This window comes from Scyliorhinus canicula, chromosome 12 (assembly GCF_902713615.1).
Source record: "Scyliorhinus canicula chromosome 12, sScyCan1.1, whole genome shotgun sequence".
Taxonomy (NCBI): domain Eukaryota; kingdom Metazoa; phylum Chordata; class Chondrichthyes; order Carcharhiniformes; family Scyliorhinidae; genus Scyliorhinus; species Scyliorhinus canicula.
In genome coordinates, this window is record NC_052157.1 from 3122576 (window position 1) to 3148518 (window position 25943).

At 49.5% G+C, this 25943-nt stretch overlaps 1 protein-coding gene across 6 annotated transcripts in view; it reads right to left on the reverse strand.

Annotated features, from left to right (window-relative positions):
- Positions 1-25943, reverse strand: part of megf11 (multiple EGF-like-domains 11) — a 514753-nt gene that overhangs the window by 318417 nt on the left and 170393 nt on the right. For all 6 annotated transcript variants that reach the window (XM_038813978.1, XM_038813980.1, XM_038813977.1 and 3 more), the window contains exon 6: positions 9652-9744. In XM_038813978.1, coding sequence (XP_038669906.1) covers positions 9652-9744 — 93 coding nt within the window. The remainder of the gene's footprint in view (positions 1-9651; positions 9745-25943) is intronic.

The following is a 25943-nucleotide window of genomic DNA, read 5'->3' on the forward strand; positions in this document are numbered from 1 at the left end:
TGTTGGTTAGGCCACATTTGGAATACTGTATCCAATTCTGGTCACTGCACTACCAGAAGGACGTGGAGGCTTTGGAGAGAATACAGAAAAGGTTTACCAGGATGCTGCCTGGTATGGAGGGTATAAGCTATGATGAGAGATTGAATAAACTGGGATTGTTCTCCCGAGAGAGACGGAGGCTGAGGGGCGACCTGATAGAAGTTTATAAAATTATTTGGGGTATAGACAGGGTGAACAGTTGGAGGCTTTTCCCCAGGGTGCAAATGACAATTACAAAGGGGCACAAGTTCAAGGTGAGGGGGGAAAGGTTCAGTGGAGATGTGTGGGGGAAGTTTTTATACACAGAGGGTGGTGGTGGCCTGGAATGCACTGCCAAGTGAGGTGGGTGAGGCAGATACGTTAGCGACCTTTAAGACTTATCTAGATAGGCACACGAACAGAGGGGGTATAGAGGATACAGGCGGTTGGTTTAGATAGGACACATGATCGCCACAGGCTTGGAGGGCCGAAAGGCCTTTTCCTGTGCTGCATTGTTCTTTGTATTTATTTTCTCTTCTCTTATCTTCTCCAAATCGTCTGTTCCTTGAACATATTTCTTTTCGAATTCTGAAGAACATCGCCACCTTAAGTATAAATTGGCAGATCTGTCCACAAACTAAGTTTGGATAGTTGGAAAGGGTCAGGGGACACAGGAGGAGGTGGGACTCTTGACAATTTTCTAAACCCATCCCAGTTTTTAAACAATCAGCGAGAGTGAGCAGAAAACGTGCCTCTTGCATGCTTCAGAATTAACAATGGCACATTTACACTTTCAAAGATCTTCACGCTTGGAATCATTATTACAGCACAAAAACATGGCTTCATGATATTTGGTCACACCCCGAGACATTATTGAGAGTACTTCACAAATTGCATTAGCAACAAAAAGTTCGAATCAGGTTTGCCTCGGGCACACAATCACAGCGACATATTCATTACATCACGTCAGGTTAATGGGATCTGTCAACATCAATAAATGATGAGGGAATGTCACCAAACACCACATAGAAACAAAGGGTATCAGGCGGATCTGTTTGTGGGAAAGAAGGGTTGTGGAGGAGGAAGAGGGGTGAGGTGGGGTGAGATGAAGAGTAACTCCCTTAGATCACTAAATCTGGCACACTGATCCTCTGTCATATATGTGGTTAAGAAGCTCTTTAAAAATAAGTTTTTCTGGGGCCGTTATCAGGTTTCAATTATTAAGAATTTTTCAATGTAGATAAAGAATATAGAAGTTCAAGATACCTGTAGTTGTTTTCATTTCATAGAAAAGGCTTACGGTTGCAATTCACGGAATCACAGAATTGTTACAGCGCAGAAGGCACGGTGGCACAGTGGTTAGCACTGTTGCTTTACAACGCCAGGGACCCGGGTTCGATTCCCGGCTTGGGTCACTCTCTGTGTGGAGTCTGCACGTTCTTCCGATGTCTCCGTGGGTTTCCTCCGGGTGCTCCGGTTTCCTCCCACAGTCCGAAAGACGTGCTGTTAGGTGAATTGGACATACTGAATTCTCCCTCCGTGTACCTGAACAGGCGCCGGAATGTGGCGACTAGGGGCTTTTCGCAGTAACTTCATTGCAGTGTTAATGTAAGCCTACTTGTGACAATAATAAAGATTATTATTATTATTAGGAGACCACTCGGCCCATTGTGTTCGCACTGACCTTCCAAACGAGCATTGGGGCTCAATGCCAGTCCGCTGCCTTTCCCCCCGCACCCCTGTACCCCTAAACCAGTAAGTCACATTTCTGCAGGCAGTAACCTATTTCAGATTTTAAAACTTAACAAAAACTTTTCCTTCTTGTTCCCTCCAAGTTCTCTTTGTGTCTGATCCACCCTCGTTCCTGGTTGTTCCTCGCGGGTTCAAGGAAATGGACAAAAGCAAAATGCTGCAGATACTTGAAATCTGAAATTATAAAAATGCGGGGAAAACCCAGCAAGCCAGGCAGCATTGGTGGAAAGAAACAAGGGTTAACATTTTAGGCTGAAGTTTTCACGTTATTCCGCAAATTATATTTGCGCTGAAGTAGACAAAGAGACGTCGGTAACTAATGGGAGAAGCCGTGAGATATTTCATTCTAGCAAGATTCAACCCATGGCCCGTTTAAATTCTAAGAGGAGTAAATGGAAAATAATGAATTCTATATAAGAGAAAGGAACGGGAACAAAGCTCATGTAATAAACTTTTGTAACAGGACTTTTCTTTTGGCACAGTTTGATTTGTAGAGAATTAGTTACAACTGTTACAGAAAATCCATCAGAAATCAATGGCCCTATTCTGATTTTGGAGGTGGGTAGGAGGGAGTAATTCTGCAGTTGGGAATCCTGGAATAACGTGACCCGGGAAACCTGGCCAGATAGGGTAAAGTTTATAATGGTGGATAATTCTGAAAATCTCGCCCTTATTTTAATATCTAAATGACTACCCTGCCCCTGAGGAACAGGAATGTGGGAAGGTAGAGTTTTACTGTAGGAAGCATTCTAGGAAGGGAAAATGGAATTGGCTACATAAGGTCAAGCCATGAGGAAGAGAGGTGTAACAGGCAAATTGATGTTGTTTGCAGACTTGCAGAGCAGATAACGTGAATTAATAAATGCACTCTCTTTCACATAAAATCATCTGAAGAAGTTGAAGATACTGCCATCCTGTACTGTGTTAGAAAATAAAAACTGACTTTCATGTACTATAACAGGAACTAATGAGACTTGTTAATGATTCTTTTCTCTAATTACTTGTTCTAATAAACAAGCATGTTTTTATTGCTGTTTGAAGCAGTATAGTGGCAAGTGAAAAACAAGACTCTTACATCGGATTGTCAAAGTGGTGCTGATGACAGGCACGTTGTCACTTTATTGCTATTGTGCTGTAAGGTTCCGGAAGTCTCATCGTTGAATAGAATACTTGTGGGGTGGGGGGGGGGGGGGGGGGGGGTTAGATGGTTGAACTGGCCTTGGTCTTGGACATCAGCACAAAACTGTTGATTGCAAATCTCCAGCCTGTTTCAATCACTGCCCAATTCTTTTCCCCACTGATTGCAGAATATTCCACTTGAGAAGGGACTGAGCGTATAGATTGTGCTGCAGCTTGAGAATGTATTTGGAACTATTTCCAGGCTACACCTCCTTGGGAACCTAACTAGCTTCCCGCTGTGCTGGGTGTGAGGCCCACGCTAAAGAGCCCAACTGGAAGGGATTATAGGCCAGCCCTTCTATTGTGGTTCATTGAAGTTAAAGGTTTTGTCTCAGCTGATTTTTCAGCCCAGTTTCGCCTCTGTCGCCGCTCGGGAGTGGAAGCCTCTGGGCTCAGGCACCTCTACCCGATTATGGAAATATCCCCAGGGTTTGCCATGGGGGTTACTAACAGATCAAAGCGGCAGGTGCAATTTCTGCCTCACTGCACTTCTGATGGTGCAGCACAATTCCTTACAAAATTAAAATGGTAAAAAAGCACACGGTGACAGCCTGAATAACAGTACAGTTTATTGGGGGGGGGGGGGGGGCTGAATAACAGTACAGTTTATTGGGGGGGGCTCACGTTTTCCAGTGTCTGCTTACATAAATGTATTGCCTTTAGCATAGAAAACGTCCCAATGTGTTTCACGGGGGCATTATCAGGCAAGATATTTATAGAACTTATAGAACAGTACAGCACAGAACAGGCCCTTCGGCCCTCAATGTTGTGCCGAGCAATGATCACCCTACTCAAACCCACGTAATCCGTATACCCGTAACCCAACAACTCCCCCCATTAACCTTACACTACGGGCAATTTAGCATGGCCAATCCACCTAACCCGCACATCTTTGGACTGTGGGAGGAAACCGGAGCACCCAGAGGAAACCCACGCACACACGGGGAGGACGTGCAGACTCCGCACAGACAGTGACCCAAGCCGGGAACCGAACCTGGGACCCTGGAGCTGTGAAGCATTGATGCTAACCACCATGCTACCGTGAGGCCCCTTGATCTGTTACATAAAGGATATATTAGGGCAATTGGTCAACAACTTGGTGAATGAAATAGGTTCTAAGAAATGTCTTAAAGGAAGAGTCAGGTAGAGAGGAGGAGGGGTTTACAGACCAAAGGCGCGATCGAATGGCCACGCGCGCCCGAAAAGCAGCTTGCCCTGGCGCAAGGTGCCCGTTCCTGGGACCTACCCGGCTTCCAACCCCTCACAAGTTCCAATGCGATCTCGTGAGACGCTGCGATGTCAATCCTGCCCATCGTGGGTGGGATCACATTTTGGCCAATCTGCATCTTAGAGCGAGACAGCAAGTCTCACTTAAATATACAGATTCCCGAGGTACCTGAGTCTTTGGGATTCATCTCCTTCACCACAGAGATCTCGGGCGAGTGCCGTTCAGTACTGGCCTCCACAAACGGCGACCAGACGGAGCAGCACTCATGGGGGTCACCCAGGGGATTGGAGGCCCCCAGCTGCATGCCCTCTGGAAGGGTGGTACCGTGGGTGTCAGCCTGACACTGCCATTGTGGCACTGCCAGGGGCACTGCCAGGGGCACTGCCAGGGGCACTGCCAGGGGCACTGCCAGGGTGGACTTTTTTCTCCCAATTAGTTGAATCACGCCCAGAATTCCAGAGCTCAGGTCATGGATAACTGAAAGTTTGGCCATCAATGGTGGAGCAATTAACATCGGGATGAGCGATGGGCCAGAATGGGAGGCGTGCAGATATTTAAGAGGGTTGTAGGGCTGGAGGAAGTTACAAACACACACACAGATCTTCCCTAATACACACATATATTCCCCAATGGACATACACATTTAAAATCTTAATGGAAAGAATTTTTAAAAAAATAATTGATATTTAGGGGCAGCACGGTAGCATTGTGGATAGCACAATGGCTTTACAGCTCCAGGGTCCCAGGTTCGATTCCCGGCTTGGGTCACTGTCTGTGCGGAGTCTGCACGTTCTTCCCGTGTGTGCGTGGGTTTCCTCCGGGTGCTCCGGTTTCCTCCCACAGTCCAAAGATGTGCAGGTTAGGTGGATTGGCCATGATAAATTGCCCTTAGTGTCCAAAATTGCCCTTAGTGTTGGGTGGGGTTACTGGGTTGTGGGGATAGGGTGGAGGTGTTGACCTTAGGTAAGGTGCTCTTTCCAAGAGCCGGTGCAGACTCGATGGGCTGAATGGCCTCCTTCTGCACTGTAAAAAATTCTATGATACATATACATTCACCACAAGACAAAATAAATCTAATTGAAATAAAAATGATCATGTGAAAGTTGTGTGAAATGTTTAATCTCACAAATTAAAGTAAGAAGTCTTACAACACCAGGTTAAAGTCCAACAGGTTTGTTTCAAACACGAGCTTTCAGAGCGCTGCTCCTTCCTCAGGTGAATGGAGAGGTAGGTTCCAGAAACATATATATAGACAGAGTCAAAGATGCAAGACGATACTTTGAATGTGAGCAGTAATTAAGTATAAAGACTTAATTACCTGCAAATTCTCACATTCAAAGTATCATCTTGCATCTTTGACTTTGTCTATATATATGTTTCTGGAACCCACCTCTTCATTCACCTGAGGAAGGAGCAGTACTCTGAAAGCTAGTGTTTGAAACAAACCTGTTGGACTTTAACCTGGTGTTGTAAGACTTCTTACTGTGCTCACCCCAGTCCAACGCCGGCATCGCCACATCGTTACAAATGAAAGTAAATCCTACCTGGGCCATTAATTCTAAACGAGAAGGCCCAACGGAGCACAAGGTTCAACAAATGTCAGAGTTGGTCCTGCCTTTCATTGGATACATGATATGGCATATGACAACACATCACCATTTCATCCACGAACGTGGATGTAGTCGACATTAAAACCCTCTGGGGGAGGTAGTGGGCTGCACAGTTTGGATGGGTCAAATGGCCTTCGAAATAGAGATCATGCCTGGGAATTTGATTGTCCCACATCATTCATTTTGGATTTCAGCCTGATACTCACTAGAAACTGCTCCAGCACCAAGGGAATGTACATCGGCTCATAGCTGATCACAAAATAGTACTGGCAGATGGTTGAAGGAGGCCCAATATTTTGGTGGGGAAGGCCACAAAGGAGATCCCAGAGGGAAGGGGGATTAAAAATTCCATTACTTACCTCAATGCCACGATATGGAAGATTTGGTTCAGATGCCTGTCCCATCTGGCAGTGAACGACCTGATGTAATTTCAATAGAATTGATAAGCTGCCTGTCCTGATCCAACGGGAACCTGATAGACACAGACCAATACGAAATTGTGGGCTGAGATGTTGCCTACTCAGCAGCTAAGTAATTCTGAGCGTGAAGTGTCACAATCATCGAGGTGGAGGAGTCCAGCGAGGGATCAATCCAAGTTGTTATGTGCAGCACATGGGTTGACGTCTGCTCCTCCGAGCCCCACACAGATAATCTTCAGCTCCATCATTGTGGTCGAGGTCAGAGGGCAGGCCGCACAGTCCAACCAGGTCCGCCCAAAAGACCATGAATTGGGTACTAAACAGGACCCACTGCCTGAAACAGGCAGATACTTTGGCCACCTTGCACGTATCCCTGTAAACATGGAACAAGAGGACTACCACACTAATGGAGCAATATCCTACCTCTTTACAGGCCATTACTGCCCCATCAGCAACTATTACTTCACATTAAAATCATTCCCAACAAATTGTTAGCTAATTATTGAGACGGGTTAATCAATTAACTTATCACATAGCCTGTTATGTACTGACAGCATTTCCAACTTAGTTTTTTCCTTTCATGCATAAATTCTTTGCACTGATTTACTACATCCTTCTCCCAAGGTAATTAGATACCATTGCAATTTCAATTTGACCTTTCATCATTCATTTAATGTGGAAGCCTGTCCTTTCCATCCATTTTGCGTGTCCTAAAACAGTGCTCGTCAAACTTTCTTCCGGGGTCCCATTCTTACCAACCGGCCAACCTTCGCAACCCACGCCGGCCGACCTTCGTGACCCACCATTTCCGCTTACCTTTAATGCTTGGTCCTCACAATCTCACTTGCTTTGTCATTCAATGTTACATTCTGTATGGGCACTGATGAGGGGGCACGCATGCGCAGCGCTCCCGCATTCTGAAAGCTGGTCGCAGTCGGCATGTTTAAAAGCCGGCTACAGCGGCCATTGCGCATTAATTCCCGTGCTCGGGAACACTCCGCGATTCTGCCGCCACCCGCCCGTGACCCGCCCGCTGGTCGCAACCCCGACTTTGAAAATGACCGATCTAAAATAATTTTACCTTCCATAACGATGGCAGTTTATACAGATTGTTAAACTATAGAATACAGTAGGCTCTTAATTTGCAGGATAAATATCAAATCTCTGGACACCTTTCATTATGTGCAATATTCATTATAAGTGCGATAACTCAGTCACACACTGTTGACTTAATTTGTACTTGAACAATGGCACATTTAGCAAATGGCTGGCATTATGCTGCTTTTGGATATGAATTTACATGACAACCTATGGCCATACTAGTCTGAAAATCCCTCATCACGTCTGGTCTCGGAAGCTAAGCAGATTCAGGCCCGGTTAGTACTTGGGGAGACCACCTGGGGATACCATGTGCAGTAGGCTAGGGGTGGCACAGTGGTTACCACTGCTGCCTCACAGTGCTAGGATTTGATTCCCAGCTTGGATCACTGTCTATGTGGAGTTTGCACATTCTCCCCGTGTCTGCGTGGGTTTCGCCCCCACAACCCAAAAGATGTGTAGGTTAGGTGAATTGGCCACGCTAAATTGCCCCTTAATTGGAAAAAATGAATAGGGTACTCTAAATTTATATTTTAAAAAGTAAGAAGACCAAAACTGTTTGCAGTGCTCGCAGTGATCCCTCACCAAAGCCTTGTACAGTGGTCGCAGGATTCCTTACTTTTATCTTCCAGACCACTTGCAATTAAGTAAGAAGTCTTCCAGCACCAGGTTAAAGTTTGTTTCAAACACTAGCTTTCGGAGCACTGCTCCTTCCATCACCTGAGGAAGGAGCTGCGCTCCGAAAGCTTGTGATTTGAAACAAACCTGTTGGCCTTTAACCTGGTGTTGGAAGACTTCTTACTGTGCTCACCCCAGTCCAACGCCGGCAACTCCACATCACTTGCAATAAAAGCTAACATTCAATTTTACTTCCTAATTACTTTTTAAACATTCACTTACAGGATGTGGGCGTTGCTGTCTAAACCAGCATTCATTGCCCATGCCAAGTAGCCCTTCAGAAGGTGGTGATGAGCTGCCTTCTTGAACTGCTGTAGTCCGTGAGGTAGTTGCTGTACCTGCATGCTAACGTTTTATTATTCATGCACGATGACATATCGATCCCTATGTGCCGCAGTATTCTGCAGCCTCTCTGCACTTAAATAAAATCCTGCTCTCCATTCTTCCCTATGATTCATAGTTTCCCATGTTGAACTCTACCTGCCAATTTTCTCCTACTCACTTAACCTATCTATCTCTTTGCAGACTCTTTGTGTGTCCTTGCTCCTTGTTTTCCCACCCATCTTTGTATCATCAGCAAATTTGGCCACAATATACTTGGTCCCTCCATTCACGTCATTAATATAGATGGCAAACAGCTGAGATGCAGCACTGATTCCTGTGCCACTCCACAAGCAACCATATAATCCAGATGCTTCCTGCTCATTAGCCAACCGAGGCGTCACGGTAGCACAGTGGTTAGCACTGTTGCTTCACAACGCCAGGGTCCCAGGTTCAATTCGCAGCTTGGGTCACTGTCTGTGCGGAGTCTGCACGTTCTCCCCGTGTCTGCGTGGGTTTCCTCCGGGTGCTCCGGTTTTCTCCCACAGGTCCTGAAAGACGGGCTTGTTAGGTGAATTGGACATTCTGAATTCTCCCTCTGTGTACCCGAACAGGCGCCGGAATGTGGCGACTAGGGGATTTTCACAGTAACTTCATTGCAGTGTTAATGTAAGCCTACTTGTGACACTAATAACTACTATCCATGCTAATATATTGCACCCAATATTATAAGCTCTTACCCTGTGTGTAACCTTTTAAGTGGCACTTTATCTAATACCTTTGGCTGCCCAAACTCTTTACTCCTACCGGCTCCCTTTGATCTACCCTGCTTGTTACATCCTCAAAAGAACTCTAATGAATTTGTTAAATATGATTTCTCTTTCATAAAACCATGCTGACACTGAGTGAATTTAGAGATATTCTAAATGTCCTATTATTGCTTCCTTAATAAAGGGTTCCAGCATTTCACAATGACTGATGTTAAGCTAACTGGTCGTTAGTTTTCTGCTTTCTGTCTCCCTGCTTTCTTGAACAGGAGGTGCTACATTCACGGTTTTCCAATCCGCTGGAACCCTGCCAGAATCAGTGTCATTTTGGAAGATCCCAGCCATTGCATCCACTGCTTTTAAGGCCTAGAATGTAGGGTATCAGTATCCTGAGGGCATGGCAACATTCAGTCTCATTATTTTAGTGAAAAAGTGAAAGCAAGTAAAGATACAGAAAGCTTTGAAAAATAATGATGCTTTGTTTGATGGAGTAAGTCCTGTGCAGTCACAGTGATTATATCCAACAATACTGCTACATTTGAACAACATGTATGTAGAAGTTAATCATTGTCCTGACTCACCACTGGAGCAATCTGTTCCTCCCCAACCAGGTTCACACAGACAGGTATCCGGAGAGACACACCTCCCGTGCATACATTCTTCTGTGCACTGTGCTGTAGGTAGATAAATAATGTGTTAATATTGACATGCAACCAACTTAATATCTTAGCCATATCAAATAGTCAGGGTCTCTTACCATATGCGCCCTTTTTAAAAATTAAAAGTTACACAAAAAGCTGCAATTGAACCTTTTCAAGCGAATTTCTGTTTTTGGGTTAGAAGTGTGATTCTAATGGGATGTGGGAATGACATCATTGGGTCAAGTGGTTGGGAGGAGAGTGTGAACCCAGAGAGCTGAATTGACCTCAGCTGAGATGCCATTAGTCCACGTTGTCATAATATGCACCCATTCACATCATGAGGTAAAAGCAGGCAGTGACAGACACCCAGGTGAGCCAATCAACATACAGAACAGAACACAACCAATCACCAGACAGAACACCAGAGGGGGGGCTGTCAACTATAAAACACACGAGGCATCAGCACTCTGCCTCTTTCCACTGGTGACAACTGTAGTGACAGTCAGGGTGTACAAATCATTCAACACCTTCTACACGTGGATGAGAGCTAGTCTGATCTAGATAGTTAGTTTACTTAGAGTAGTAGAGAGTCAACCCACAGGCAGCTGTGTGCTTCGTTACTGAAGTTCAATAAATCTTATTGAACCAACGCCTATGTTTGGTGAATGCTTTATCGTTTAACTGCATCGTGTTGCAGTCAGTGTTGCAGTGACTACAGCTCCACCTTCAACACCATAATCCCAGCCAAGCTCATATCAAAGTTCCAAAACCTAGGACTTGGCTCTCCACTCTGCAACTGGATCCTCGATTTTCTGACCAACAGACCACAATCAGTAAGAATGAGCACCAATACCTCCTCCACAATAGTCCTCAATACCGGTGCCCCGTAAGGCTGCGTACTTAGCCCCCTACTCTACTCCCTGTACACACACAACTGCGTGGCAAAACTTGGTTCCAACTCCATCTACAAGTTTGCTGACGATACGACCATAGTGGGCCGGATCTCGAATAACGACGAGTCAGAATACAGGAGGGAGATAGAGAACCTGGTGGAGTGGTGTAACGACAACAATCTCTCCCTCGATGCTAGCAAAACTAAACAGCTGGTCATTGACTTCAGGAAGCAAAGTACTGTACACACCCCTGTCAGCATCAACGGGGCCGAGGTGGAGATGGTTAGCAGTTTCAAATTCCTAGATGTGCATATCACCAAAAATCTGACCTGGTCCACTCACGTCGACGCTATCACCAAGAAAGCACAACAGCGCCTATACTTCCTCAGGAAACTAAGGAAATTCGGCATGTCCACATTGACCCTTACCAACTTTTACAGATGCACCATAGAAAGCATCCTATCGGGCTGCATCACAGCCTGGTATGGCAACTGCTCGGCCCAGGACCGCAAGAAACTTCAGAGAGTCGTGAACACCGCCCAGTCCATCACACGCACCTGCCTCCCATCCATTGACTCCATCTACTCCTCCCGCTGCCTGGGGAAAGCAGGCAGCATAATCAAGGATCCCTCCCACCCGGCTTACTCACTTTTCCAACTTCTTCCATCGGGCAGGAGATACAGAAGTCTGAGAACACGCACGAACAGACTCAAAAACAGCTTCTTCCCCACTGTCACCAGACTCCTAAATGACCCTCTTATTGACTGACCTCATTAACACTACACCCTGTATGCTTCATCCAATGCCAATGCTCATGTAGTTACATTGTGTACCTTGTGTTGCCCTATTATGTATTCTCATGTATTTTCTTGTATTTTCTTGTTTAATTCCCTTTTCTTCCATTTACTGAATGATCTGTTGAGCTGCTTGCAGAAAAATACTTTTCACTGTACCTCGGTACACGTGACAATAAATAAATCCAATCCAATCCAATCCAATCCGTGTTACCCCAGGGTGAATAACAGGACACACGTTACTTTCTGCTATTTTTCGACAGCTTGTTTTAATGCAGAATCTAGGACCCTGACTGTACATTGACTCCTGGGGGAGGGATTTTAGTTCTCCATGGGCAGGGAGGAAGAAGGTAGGCATGAAAATATAACTAGCGGCTGCCTGCCATTTCCCCAGCTCCACCCGACTCACACGTCATTTTCTAAAGGCGGAAAGGGCAGTACCCCCCCCCCCCCCCCCCAATATCCTACAGATCGCCCATCGTCCTCAATTGGCAAACAAGTCCATCCCCTGGGCATTAATTGGTCCTTTTGGGGAAGACACTAATTTGTTCCCAACACAGTGCCCCCATTTGAGCCTGACAACGGGGTCCTAAAGCCTGTGGGGTAATTGATAAATTGCAATGCTTGGGTTGAAGCTGACAGTGAGAAAGCTGTATTTGTTTCTATGCTGGCATCAAGAAGCACAGATCTCCCCAAACACACCCTTTGTGATGTTCAGTGGCTGTGAAAGTTTTTACTTTCGATCTAACACAGTCCAGGCAGTTTGGATGTTGTCAGACGTCACCGAGATGAATTCAAGCAATTAATGAACACTGTCTCATTTCACTTTCGAACACATTACGAGCTGCCTCGTATCACTTAGCTATATACATGTTTCCTTAAACCTCTGATTCATCCACCCTCACCTCTGTAACACAACAAATGCGAGGAGCTGATGGATTAGTTTGACACTTAGGCCAAGATCGAACCCTGCGCCTCTCGCGAGATTTACCCAGCTCGTTACACCTCGCAACATCTAACTGGACCTCGTGAGACGTCGCTATCTGGATCCCGTCCGCAATGGGCAGGACCCACATTTGCATATTCAAGTGTGCAGTCAGGCTCACTTGAATATGCTCTTGCCAGAGTTACCCAAGGCATGGGATCTAACCCCTCACCTGGGAGACACCAAGCAAGCGCTGTTTAGCACGGCTCTCCACCAACCTGATCCAGGTGTGGTCCAGGTGTACCAGCACTTGGGGGAGTCTCTACTCCCTGTACACACACGACTGCGTGGCAAAATTTGGTTCCAACTCCATCTACAAGTTTGCTGACGATACGACCATAGTGGGCCAGATCTCGAATAACGACGAGTCCGAATACAGGAGGGAGATAGAGAACCTAGTGGAGCGGTGTAACGACAACAATCTCTCCCTCAAAGCCAGCAAAACTAAACAGCTGGTCATCGGCTTCAGGAAGCCAATTCAGAAGTCTGAGAACATGCATGAACAGACTCAAAAACAGCTTCTTCCCCACTGCCACCAGACTCCTAAATGACCCTCTTATTGACTGACCTCATTAACACTACACCCTGTATGCTTCATCCGATGCCAATGCTTATGTAGTTACATTGTATATCTTGTGTTGCCCTATTATGTATTCTCCTGTATTTTCTTGAATTTTGTTTAATTCCTTTTTCTTCCCATGTACTGAATGATCTGTTGAGCTGCTCGCAGAAAAATACTTTTCACTGTACCTCGGGACACGTGACAATAAACAAATCCAATCCAATCCAATGTGGGTGGTGCGGCTGGGCCAACATTTGGTGCCCATCCCTAATTGCCCTTGATCTGGGTGGTTTCTTGGGTCAGTTCAGAGGGGAGTTAAAAGTCAACCACATTGCTGTGGGTCTGGAGTCACATGTAGGCCAGGCCGGGTAAGAACGGCAGATTTCCTTCCCTAAAGGACATTAATGAACTAGATGCGTTTTTACATCAATCAACAATGGTTTCATGGTCATCTTTAGACTTTTAATTCTAGATTTTTTAATTGAAGTCAAGTTCCACCATGTGCTGTGGTAGGATTTGAAACAGGAACATTACCCTGGTTCTCTGGATTACTAGCTGAGTGACAACACCACTATGCCACTGTCTCCTCAGGATGTGACTGTCTCTAGAGAGACTGCCATTTATTGCCTCCCCTAGTGGAAGAGTCCTCTTGGAGCTCCACAGTCCATGTGACACTCTTTGATACAAATGAGTGGTTTACCAGGCCACTCAGTTCACTAAAATGGTGGAACTGGAGTCACATATCGACCAGATGGGTAGAAACTGCAGGTCACCTTCCATGAAGGACAACAATATCACAGTTACCTTTACTAATACCAATCTTTCACTTTCAGATTTTCGTTTAAACGGAATTCAATTTCTCAAACTGCCTTGGTAGGATTTGAACTCACATTCCCAGGATTTCTGTCCAGGCTTCATGATTACGATCCCAGTCACAAAACCATTACGCCACCATAACCTGTTCCTCAAAACAGCAGCCTCGAACCACTCCACCTTCGTAAATTACCATCTCATCACCCTTCCTCTCCAAAGTTCTTGACCATGTTGTTGCTTTGCAAATTGGTGTCCACCCTTCCCATCACTCCATTTGCATCTCTTTGATCATATTTCCTCCTCTGCCACTGCACCAAAATGGCCCTAGCCAAATTCAAAAGTAAATTCCTTTGTGTCTGTGACCATGGTGCATTATTCCTCCTTGTCCCTTCAGCTTTTAACATGTCTTTCAACCTTTCATTACTGTCTAATTCTATGGGACTCACTTGGCTTTGTCTATCTGATTATAGTCACTGAACCGGCAGCACCGAGTCCTCTTTTTGACTGTGCATCATCACTTACCAAATCCCCCAAAGATTTATCCTTGACCCTCTACTCAGCATCGTATACACGGTGTCATTACCCAATGGGATCAGCTTCCACTTGTATCATAGAGTTATCATAGAATTTACAGTGCAGAAGGAGGCCATTCAGCCCATCGAGTCTGCACCGGCTCTTGGAAAGAGCACCCTACCCAAGGTCAACACCTCCACCCTATCCCCATAACCCAGTAACCCCACCCAACACTAAGGGCAATTTTGGACACTAAGGGGCAATTTATCATGGCCAATCCACCTAACCTGCACATCTTTGGACTGTGGGAGGAAACCGGAGCACCCGGAGGGAACCCACGCACACACGGGGAGGATGTGCAGACTCCGCACAGACAGTGACCCAAGCCGGGAATCGAACCTGGGACCCTGGAGCTGTGAAGCAATTGTGCTACCCACAATGCTACCGTGCTGCACAATATAATTCTACACAGCATAACCCACCAAAGATCCATAGCCAGTACCTTCCAAACCGATGACCTCTACCACCTTGAAGGTCAAGAGCAGCTGATAGCTGGAAACAGCACCACCTGGAGGTTCCCGTCCAAGTCACTCGCCATCCTGACTTGAAAATATGTCACCCTTCGTTCAACTGTCGCTGGGTCAAAATCCTGGCATCGCTCCCTAACAGCACTGTGGGTGTACCTACGCTGAAGTAGCTGAAGAAGACAACTCATCACCACATTCTCAAGGGCAATTAGGGATGGTCAATAAATGCTGACCGAGCTAGAGAAGCTGTCCCATGTAGGAACAAAAATGATTCGCCATCAGTTATGAGGAGAAATCACGTATTTATAGATCACCCGTGTTGCCAGAGACAACACATCACTTTGGTCTAAAAGTAACCTTTTGCTGGTAGAGTTTGATAAAACAAGTGTTTGTCATGCTTCTGCTTTGAATTAATGGCATTGTAGTACAATGGCCTTTGTGTCCCACTCTTTCTAATAGACTGCTTTTGTTTGACTAGTTCAGTTGAGCAACTGTGCTCAGATATCATTGATCTGAAAATATTAGCATTCTTGGCATCATGCTGAAATCAGTTTGTCGTTTCATTCAAGCCAGCAATAAAAGTGTGCCCTGTAACCATGCCAGCTCAGTGGTAACACATTTAGCATGAATTATTCGAGCCTTCCCAAGGTCACCCAGCCAGTTAAATTAAGCTGTTTCTTATCTAGAGAAACGTCAAGATGAAGAGCTTAAAAGCATTTCACTTAGAGCTTCCCACCTTCTCAGGTTCTATTGATACTAAGCTATATTGTACTATGATGGTTATGTGGTGATTATAAATTGAACGGTTACAATTCCAATATTTAGGGAAGGAGTCAATTCTGTATTTCTCAAAGTAGGAGATATTTATATTAAGAAATAGGGTAACATTTTCTCCCACTGTCGGCATTAAGTATTTCTGGGACAGGTTTTATTTTATTCTCTTGCCTAATAAATATTAGTTATCAGAAGATGTGAAGCTAAAGTGCGTAAATGGTTCTGCAGTTCAGTCCCAATTTTTAGAAATAAATTTAGAGTACCCAATTCTTTTTTTTTCCCAATTAAGGAGCAATTTAGCGTGGCCAATCCACCTACCCTGCACATCTTTTTGGGTTGTGGGGGTGAGACCCACGCAGACACGGGGGGAATGTGCAAACTCCACACGGACAGTGACCCGGGGCCAGGATCGAACCAGGGACCTCGGTGCCATGAGGCAGCAGTGCTAACCACTGCGCCATCGTGCCGCCCTTGTTCAGTCACGATTTCAATGAACAATGGGCATGCTTGGGGGACTGAATGGTCTACTCCTGCCCTTGGAACAGGTTTGGTACAAAGCAGGATGTCTACTACTGAATCAACAATGAGTCTTTACCTTAATTCAGAAGAGTAAATCTATGCCTCATTTCCCACATCACAATGGTTGTGACCTGACTATCTGGGAAAGTTACTTTAATTCAAACTTTCTGATGCTTCATGTTTCCAGCAGCCAACATTAACTAGTGTAGATTGTTTAGAGAGGTGAAGACTATACTCATATTCCAGGTTGCCTAAGGAAAAAAGACTGCGTGGCCAAGCCTAATATGGTCCGACCATTGAGCTTTTTGTTGTGTTCGTATATGGTTCTGGTAGGGGAAATATGTGGCACAAATTTTACTTTCAATCACCATCTCCAACAAGAGAGAATCAAACATCTCCCCTTGACATTCAATGGCATCACTATCACTGAATTCCCCCACTTATCAACACTCTCGAGATACCATTGACCAGAAACTAAACATTACCAGCCACATAAATACTGTGGCTACCAGAGCAGGCCACAGGCTGGGAATTCTGCGGCAAGTAAGTCACCTCCTGATGCCCCAACATTTTTTGACCATCTGCAAGGTACAAGTCAAGAAAGTGACGGAATACGCTCCTCTTGCCTGGGTCAGTGCAGCTCCAACAACACTCAAGAAGCTCGACACTATCCAGGACAAAGCAGCCCCGCTTGATTGGCACCCCACACGCCACCTTAAACATTCACTCCCTCTACCGATGAACAAATGCAAGCTGCATTGCAGGAATACACCAAAGCTCCTTCAACACCACCTTCCAAACCTGTAGCCTCTGCCACCTAAAGAGACGGCAGATATCTGGGAACCCCACCACCTGGAGGTTCCCCTTCAAGTCACTCACCCCCTTGACTTGGAAATATTTCGCCGTTCCTTCACTGTCACTGGGGTAAAAATCCTGGAACTCCCTCCCTAACAGCACTGTGGATGTACCTACACCACATGGACTGCAGCGGTTCAAGAAGGCGGCTCACCATTATTTTCTCATGGGCAACTAGTTTTCTCTCCTGTATGAATATTCTCAATTGTGTTCCGAATGAAGCAGAAATGTGGACATGAGCTGGTTGGCCGAATGTGGTGGCATAGTCAATGTAATTCAGTGTAACACAGGATTTGGCTACTTAGGTGCTGGTAGCTCAGTCGGTTTTGGGATCAGAAATAGAAAATAAATTCAGAACAGAATTTATGAAACTGCACCTTCACATTTTGGGGGAAATCTTGCTGTTAAATGCTGGCTGATCAGTTTTCCTTTTTGGGGCTCCCGGAACCACGCGGTTCTGCTCATGAACATCACTGAGCCGGCACGCAAGTGCAGTGTGCCCGCTTGTTTTAAATGTTCGCGGCTGTCACTTTGAAGGCCGCTCGCAGTCGGCATTGTTAAAAGCCAGATGCTGCGGCTGGTGAATGCGAATTTGCGCAATCTGGAGCGCCGTGATGGATGGTTCCTCAACCCTCCCGACATCCGTGCTCGACCCACCAGTGCGTCGCGACCCCAACTTTGAAAATGCCTGACGTGGGCAATGGTCTCCAGGCCAGAGAGCCGGTGAGATTGGTGTGCTTCTTTGAGCAGTCCCCAGGTTAGAGCACATGCCAGTGGGCCTGGACGTCTCAAATGCGGGCCCCAAGGGAAAGCTGTTGCTGCATTCTTTTGCTGTCGAGACTCACCTTTAGCTTCAGGGTTGCGGCACGGTCTGGCGAAGGCAGGTGGGCTACAGAGAGTGAGTGTGCTGGGCCGCTGTTTAAATATGGCGCCGGTTCCTGCAAACGCCCACCAGCGGCTGGGCGAATTAGCTGCCCACCCACCAGCTGATTCGGAGGGGAATGCCTGCGCATAATCAAAGAGATTCCAAGCACAGAATGTGGTGCACGATGCCTTCCATTCTAGCCAGCGGTAAAGGTGCTAAATAGCTTCCCGTCACCAGACCTGGTCTTGAAAACGGAGAATTCCGCCCTTGAATTGCGGCATCTTTCTCTTGGCCTCTGTGCTGGGCCCGGGTCCCCCTTCAGATTGTTTTTTTTTTTTTTTAAATCATTTTTATTGAGAAATTTTGATTTTATACAACATTGACGCACCTTAGTAAAATACCGAAAATAACAATAATATTAACAATCATATACATTCGCCCCATCCCCATGAACAACCCAGCATTTTAACAACAACGCAAATTAACACACTATAAAGTTACAGAATAAACACTACAATAATGCACCCCCCCCCCCCTTTTCCAATTTTATAAATCCCGCCATGTCACTGATCCAGGTCTCCACACTTGGGGGCCTTGCATCCTTCCATTGTAACAGAATCCTTCGACGGGCTACTAGGGACGCAAAGACCAGGACACCGGCCTCTTTCGCCTCCTGCACTCCCGGCTCTACCGCAACTCTAAAAATCGCGAGTCCCCACCCTGGTTTGACCCTGGATCCAACCACCCTCGACACCGTCCCCGCCACCCCCTTCCAGAATTCTTCCAGTGCTGGGCATGCCCAGAACATATGGGCGTGGTTCGCAGGACTCCCTGAACATCTGGTGCACCTGTCCTCACCCCCGAAGAACCTACTCATCCTAGTCCCGGACATGTGGGCCCGGTGCAGCACCTTAAATTGGATGAGACTAAGCCTCGCACATGAGGAGGAAGAGTTGACTCTGTCCAAGGCATCCGCCCAAGTCCCGTCCTCTATCTGCTTCCTGAGTTCCTCCTCCCATTTAGCCTTCAGCTCCTCCACTGACGCTTCTCCACCTCCTGCATTACCTTATAAATGTCAGACACCTTCCCCTCTCCTACCCACACCCCCGAAAGCACTCTGTCCATCGCCCCCCCCCTTCAGATTGTTGATCCACATTGGGGAGAGGCAGGACAATCAGCTCAGTCTGGTTGGAGGTGCAGTGTGAGAGGTTTTACTCCATTTCAATGTTAATGCGATCCTGCATTCGTTCCTCTTCGTTATTTAATGCACTCTGGCAGGGAACAAAGATGTTGACAGTTTACCAGAACTACACAAAGGAGTGGAAACTTTCAACAGGCAACAATCACAATACATCAGATATGTAGAACTGCAATACGATGTGTCCCAAGCTAGCTTCAGTATGTGGTCTTCAATTCCCAATACATCCATGAAACTTTAAAGATTCATTCATGATTTATATCCTATTTGAACTGGATCATGATGTGGAGATGCCGGCGTTGGACTGGGGTGAGCACAGTAAGAAGTCTTACAACACCAGGTTAAAGTCCAACAGGTTTGATTCAAACACGAGCTTTCGGAGCGCAGCTCCTTCCTCAGGTGAATGGCGAGGATACCTCGCCATTCACCTGAGGAAGGAGCTGCGCTCCGAAAGCTCGTGTTTGAATCAAACCTGTTGGACTTTAACCTGGTGTTGTAAGACTTCTTACTGAACTGGAACAAGGTGACTAAGTCAAGTTTTTGACCATTTCTCATTTCCTCAAGACACGCGGTTCATTTTAGTGCACAACAGTGACCTGGCAGTTCTGGTTTTTGAATTTCTCCCTCTGCAGTCCCTGCTAGCTGCCTACGACAGCAGTGAGAATGAGAGTTCTCAGGCCGATTGGTGCACAATGACCGGCCAAGGACTCTAATGGGCTGCTCTACCCTGCCATCCACTATATATAGGTATGTTTCAGTATTGTTCTGTGACTTTATTCATTTTATTCCACAGCCCATCTTGATATAAACCCACACCAGATTAGTGGGAGGATTGTCTCCTGCTGACTTCCATGGACCTTAAGTGAAAGGATTATGGTCTGGAATCTCCTGAGCCTCTGACTGCTAATCACAGCATGAGCCTCATTCAGATAATACCGGTGAGAGTGCCGCATACTTTGGAAGAGGGGATTTAGTGGCCTAAGGCAGTAAAACGGTAAGCAGAACGCAGAGACGATAGTAGAAATGAAAAAAACAAGGTTTATTACAATTCAAATCCCAAACTCTTCCTAAGGGTCTCTTCCCCTGACCTGCACGTAGGTCGAGGTTTTTATACAAACTGGGGCTCTCGCTGTTAAGGGAAAGCCCCGCCCCCTGAAAGGGGAAGTCATATCCCGGGGAGGTCATGGGAAGGTGCTGTCCCTGGGACTTCCATTGGAATTATAACATTACTACCCCAAGTCCAGAGAAAAGTTCACATCCGTGGATAAATGCACTGGGCTTTTTGACCATTTCGCTTGTGGACTGCGTTCAGGCGCAGACCTTGGGCGAAATTCTCCCAAAGGGAGACAAAGTGCCGACGCCGGAGTGAAAACTGGAGTTTCACTCCGGCGTCGGAGGCCGCTCCTCGCCCGCTATCCTCCCCCCCCCCCCGGGGGGCTAGGAGCGGCGGCGCGTCAATCTCGCGCGCCGGGCCTTGACGCTTGTGTCAAAGCGGCGCCGCCTGAATGACGCGGCCGGCGCCAACCCGCGCATGCGCGGTTGCCGTCTTCCCCTCCGCTGCCCCGCAAGACATGGAGGATTGATCTTGCGGGGCGGCGGAGGGAAAAGAGTGCGTCTTTCAGAGACGCCGGCCCGACGATCGGTGGGCACCGATCGCGGGCCAGAGCCCTCCTGAGCACCCCGCTGGTGCTCGATCCTCCCTCCGCACCCCCCCCCCCCCCCCCCCCCCCCCCCACAGGCCCCACACACAACGGTTGCGCGCTGTTCACGCCGGCAGCAACCAGGTGTGGTTGGCGCCGACGTGAACCGGTCGGGTTCGGCAGGCCGCTCGGCCCATCCAGGCCGGAGAATCGCCGCTCAACCAGAGCGCCGATTCTCCGAGCGGCCAGTCGCAAAACGCAACACGCCGTTTTTGGGGGGAGTGGGAGAATCGTGTGCGGGTGCCAGGGCAGCGTGGCGTGATTCGCGCGGCACTCCCGCGATTCTCCCACCCGGCGTAGGGTCGGAGAATCGCGCCCCTTGTGTTTTCAGCAGGCGTATATCGGACTGGGGAGCAGTGTTTGCGTGACAAGCGTCTGGGCGGCAGCGGCATTGCTGGTGCGGACACGAGAACTGGCAAGGGCACCTCCAGCAGTGGCAGAACGTCTATCTCCGTTTATGAGTTGAAGATAGACGGTTCTTCGTCCGGCATCTCGCTGTCCTCAAAAATATTCCCTGCATCCTCGACATTCGGTGGTGGCAACAGTGGTGGCAGGGGCAGCGGTGAAGATGGGCAGAGCTGGGGCGTCCGAATCAATGGCTGATGCGGCTGGAGTATCAGGCACGCGGCTACATAGGTGATCCACGTGGCGATTAGACTCACGCCCCTGTTTCTGTATTCGGTAGGAAATTGGAACCGTTTTCGGCAAGACGAAGCCCGGGATCCAGGTGGCCTTATCGCCAGAATTCCTGACGTGTACTGCGTCTCCTGGGGCGAACTCGCGCCGTGGCCTGTGTCTGCCTCGGTTCTGTCCTGACCACAGTGGTCTTTCCTACCAATATCCAGAAAAATGAGATGTTCCCCTTGTGAACTCACCAAGCCCATTGTTTAGAACATCAACGCATCTTCAGATGAAGTATAATTAGCATAAGAGTGGACTCAGCCCTGGAACTAAAGGGGTGATTTTTTTCCCCCACACACTTTAGTCGCTAAAGAGCCTCCAAAGTGACCCAGACAGGGTCTGGAGCTACAATCTGATTGAGCATGTCTTCAGCATGGGAAGTCATCTTGGGTAAAGGAGTTGAAGAGTGTGCGAGGAAAGGCCGGCTTGTTAAGGGTTGGATTAATGAGCGCTGGTAGCCAGTTCAAAGAGGTTCATGGCAAATTGGTGGCAAGCGCTTGAATTAATAAGTTCTCCGGACAGCGACCAGCTAAACAGGAGTAAAGATATCATTGCTGAGGACTTTGAGCACTACTTAAATCTATGCTCAGCTTCCACTAGTTAATCAATGCTGGGGGGTTTGAAGAGGATTTGTGAGGCCCATGGGGAGGCTTTCTGGGACATTTTGTCAAGAATTCACTGACATTCTATCCATATTTACTACTGAAAGTCTCTGAGAAATTCACCTAAATTTACTGCGCTACTCTGCCTTACTGGACACCAGCGGGACAGGTAGTATTGAGGCAGCAAGGGGGCTGCAGAAGGATTTGGACAAGCTAGGAGAGTGGGCAATGAAGTGGCAGATGAAATACAATGTGGGAAAGTGTGAGGTTATGCACTTTGGAAGGAGGAAATTAGGCATGGACTATTTTAGAAATGGGGAAATGCTTCGGAAAGCAGAAGCTCAAAGGGACCTGGGAGTCCTTGTTCACGATTCTCTTAAGGTTAACGTGCAGGTTCAGTCAGCAGTTAGGAAGGCAAATGCAATGTATAAGGTGCGGAGTGAATCAATGGCACACATGTCACCCTGCACACACCGGGGTATCAGGGAGTGCCCTTCATTAACAGGAAGGAGTCCCACTCCCTAGATGTTCAGCTCAGGTGTGACCACCACCTCTGGATCATGCATGTGGGTACACACTTCCCAGGGAGTGTGCACGACAGCTACTTCCAGGGACGCTCGGAGATCGCCCACGTCTTCGAGACCCACCTCAGGCTGACGGGTTGGCTCTTTCGGGATAAGGGGTACCCGCTGAGGTCCTGGCTGATGACGCCAGTGCGGAGCTGGAGACCGGGGCAGAGCCCTGAGATAACAAGGTTCCTGCTGCCACCTGTGCTGTTACTGAGCGGTGGGTCAAACAGCTCAAAATGGGGTTCCGCTGCCTGGACCGGTCTGGTGCTGCCCTGGGGTACACCCCCCCAGAGGGTCTCCCACTTTGTGGTGGTCTGCTGTGCCCTCTACAACCTGGCACAGCAGTTGGATGAGGATAAGGAGGGTCATGCGGCCTCGGCTGAGGAGCAGGAGCTGGACCAGGAGGAGATTCTGGACGAGCCCGAGGATGACCCACAAGAGGAGCCGGAGTGGGGAGGACAGGCGACGGCAAGGGTCCGGCGGGCCTGGAGGAGCAGGTAGGCCCTCATCCTTACCCACTTCTTATTGGACCAGACTCTGTCCACCAGCCCACCCCACCCCCACTCCCCTCCTTCCCTCCACTCCCCTCCTTCCCCCAGTCCCCTCCTTCCCCCCATTCCCCTCCTTCCCCCCACTCCCCTCCTTCCCCCCTTTCCCCTCCTTCCCCTCAATCCCCTCCTTCCCCTCATTCCCCTCCTTCCCCCATTCCCCTCCTTCCCGCCACTCCCCTCCTTCCCCCCACTCCCCTCCTTCCCTCCACTCCCCTCCTTCCCCTCATTCCCCTCCTTCCCCCCACTCCCCTCCTTCCCCCACTCCCCTCCTTCCCCTCATTCCTCTCCTTCCTCCCACTCCCCTCCTTCCCTCCACTCCCCTCCTTCCCCTCATCCCTCTCCTTCCCCCCACTCCCCTCCTTCCCCCCACTCCCCTCCTTCCCTCCACTCCCCTCCTTCCCCCATTCCCCTCCTTCCCGCCACTCCCCTCCTTCCCCTCATTCTCCTCCTTCCCCTCATTCCCCTCCTTCCCCCATTCCCCTCCTTCCCGCCACTCCCCTCCTTCCCCCCACTCCCCTCCTTCCCTCCACTCCCCTCCTTCCCCTCATTCCCCTCCTTCCCCCCACTCCCCTCCTTCCCCCCACTCCCCTCCTTCCCTCCACTCCCCTCCTTCCCCCATTCCCCTCCTTCCCCCCACTCCCCTCCTTCCCCTCATTCTCCTCCTTCCCCTCATTCCCCTCCTTCCCCCCATTCCCCTCCTTCCCCCCACTCCCCTCCTTCCCCCCACTCCCCTCCTTCCCCCCAATCCCCTCCTTCCCCCCAATCCCCTCCTTCCCCCCATTCCCCTCCTTCCCTCCATTCCCCTCCTTCCCCCCACTCCCCTCCTTCCCTCCACTCCCCTCCTTCCCCCATTCCCCTCCTTCACTCCACTCCCCTCCTTCCCTCCACTCCCCTCCTTCCCTCCACTCCCCTCCTTCCTTCCTTCCCTCCACTCCCCTCCTTCCCCCCATTCCCCTCCTTCCCCCCACTCCCCTCCTTCCCCCCACTCCCCTCCTTCCCCCCACTCCCCTCCTTCCCCCCACTCCCCTCCTTCCCTCCACTCCCCTCCTTCCCTCCACTCCCCTCCTTCCCTCCACTCCCCTCCTTCTCCCATTCCCCTCCTTTCCCCCATTCCTCTCCTTCCCCCCACTCCCCCCCTTCCCCTCCTTCCCCCCACTCCCCTCCTTCCCCCCACTCCCCTCCTCCCCCCCACTCCCCTCCTCCCCCCCACTCCCCTCCTTCCCCCCATTCCCCTCCCCCCCCTCCCAATTACCCTGTTCCACCCTCCCAGAGTGTGTGGGCACTGTCAGCGGCTCAATATTCAAAGCAGAGGGAGTGATGATCACTCGCTGTGCGATTAGCTCTGGTGCTCCTCACTTTATGACAAAGTCTGACTCCTGTCTTTCCGCTGACGGCAGGTCACACCCATCCTCCAAACGGGGTCGGCATTGGGGGCATTTGATCTGGGATCGGGGCGGGGGGTTGGGGGTGGGGTGTGCGGAGGGCAACATGGGGTGAGGGTGCAGGCAGACCCGCTGTGACAGAGGAGACACGGGCGAAATTCTCCCCTACCCAGCGGGGCGGGGGGTCCTGGAGTAGCGGAGTGGCGCCAACCACTCCGGCATCGGACCTCCCCAGCTAGTCCCGTGCCGGAGTGGCTCCCACTCCGCCAACTGGTGGCAACGGCCTTTGGCGCTACGCTGCCCGGCGTCGGGGCTGGCCGAAAGGCCTTCACTGGTCGGCATGAGTCCGCGCATGCGCCGGAGCGTCAGCGACCGCTTACATCACCACCGGCACATGTGCGGTAGGGGGGGGTCTCTTCCGCCTCCGTCATGGTGGAGGCCGTGGCGGCGGCGGAAGAGAAAGACAGCCCCCACGGCACAGGCCCGCCCGCCGATCGGTGGGCCCCGATCGCGGGCCAGACCACTGTGGGGGCACCCCCCGGGGTCCGATCGCCCCACGCCCCCCCCCCCCAGGACCCTGGGGCCCGCTCGCGCCGCCTGCTCCCGCCGGCACGAGAGGTGGTTTAAACCACGTCGGCGGGATTGGCCTGTCAGCGGCAGGACTTCGGCCCATCGCGGGCCGGAGAATCGCCGCGGGGGGCACGCCGATCGGCGCGGGGGTCCCACCGACTGGCCGGGCACGATTCCCACTCCTGCTGATTCCCGGGTGGTGGAGAATTCCGGCCACGGCAGGGGCAGGATTTACGCCGGCCCCGGGTGATTCCCCGACCCTGCGGGGGGTCGGAGAATTCCTCCCCACATCTTTCAAGTGTAACATGGGTTAATAGTGAACGATGAACTTTTCCATTCCTCCTAGCTACAGATTGTGACCCTCCCACCCCCCCGTGATCCTTTCTCTTCTTGATCTTTCGCTGTCTACTGCTACGTCTAGCTGTGCCTCCAGGATGTACCTCAGAGGGGAAGGTAGCCTGCTGCTCTCCATACTAACCCTGTGACCTCCGGTGCCCTTAGTGGACGAACTTTGCAGGTCCTGGAGCCATGGCTGACCATCCAGTGTCACTGGCTTCGCCGTGCCACCCTGTTGTGCCCGCTGCCCTTGAGATGCACCGGTATCAGAAGGGCGGGCGTTTTGGAAGACCTGGAAACCGTCATTGTTCCCTTGGTGGCCGGCCCTGGGTTGGCCTCCAGTGCTTCCTCCGCCCTGACGGTGCCCTGGGGATCTCCATGGGATGGAGGGGCAGCTGGAATGACCTCAGAGGCCTCGGAGTTATCTGGTTCTACCAGTCCTGGCGGGTCCTCATAGTCTGCACCATGGTCTCGAACTCTTGCTGATGGCCCTCAGTGACTGGGCCATGCTCTGCAGTGCCTCGGTAATGTCCACCTACCGAT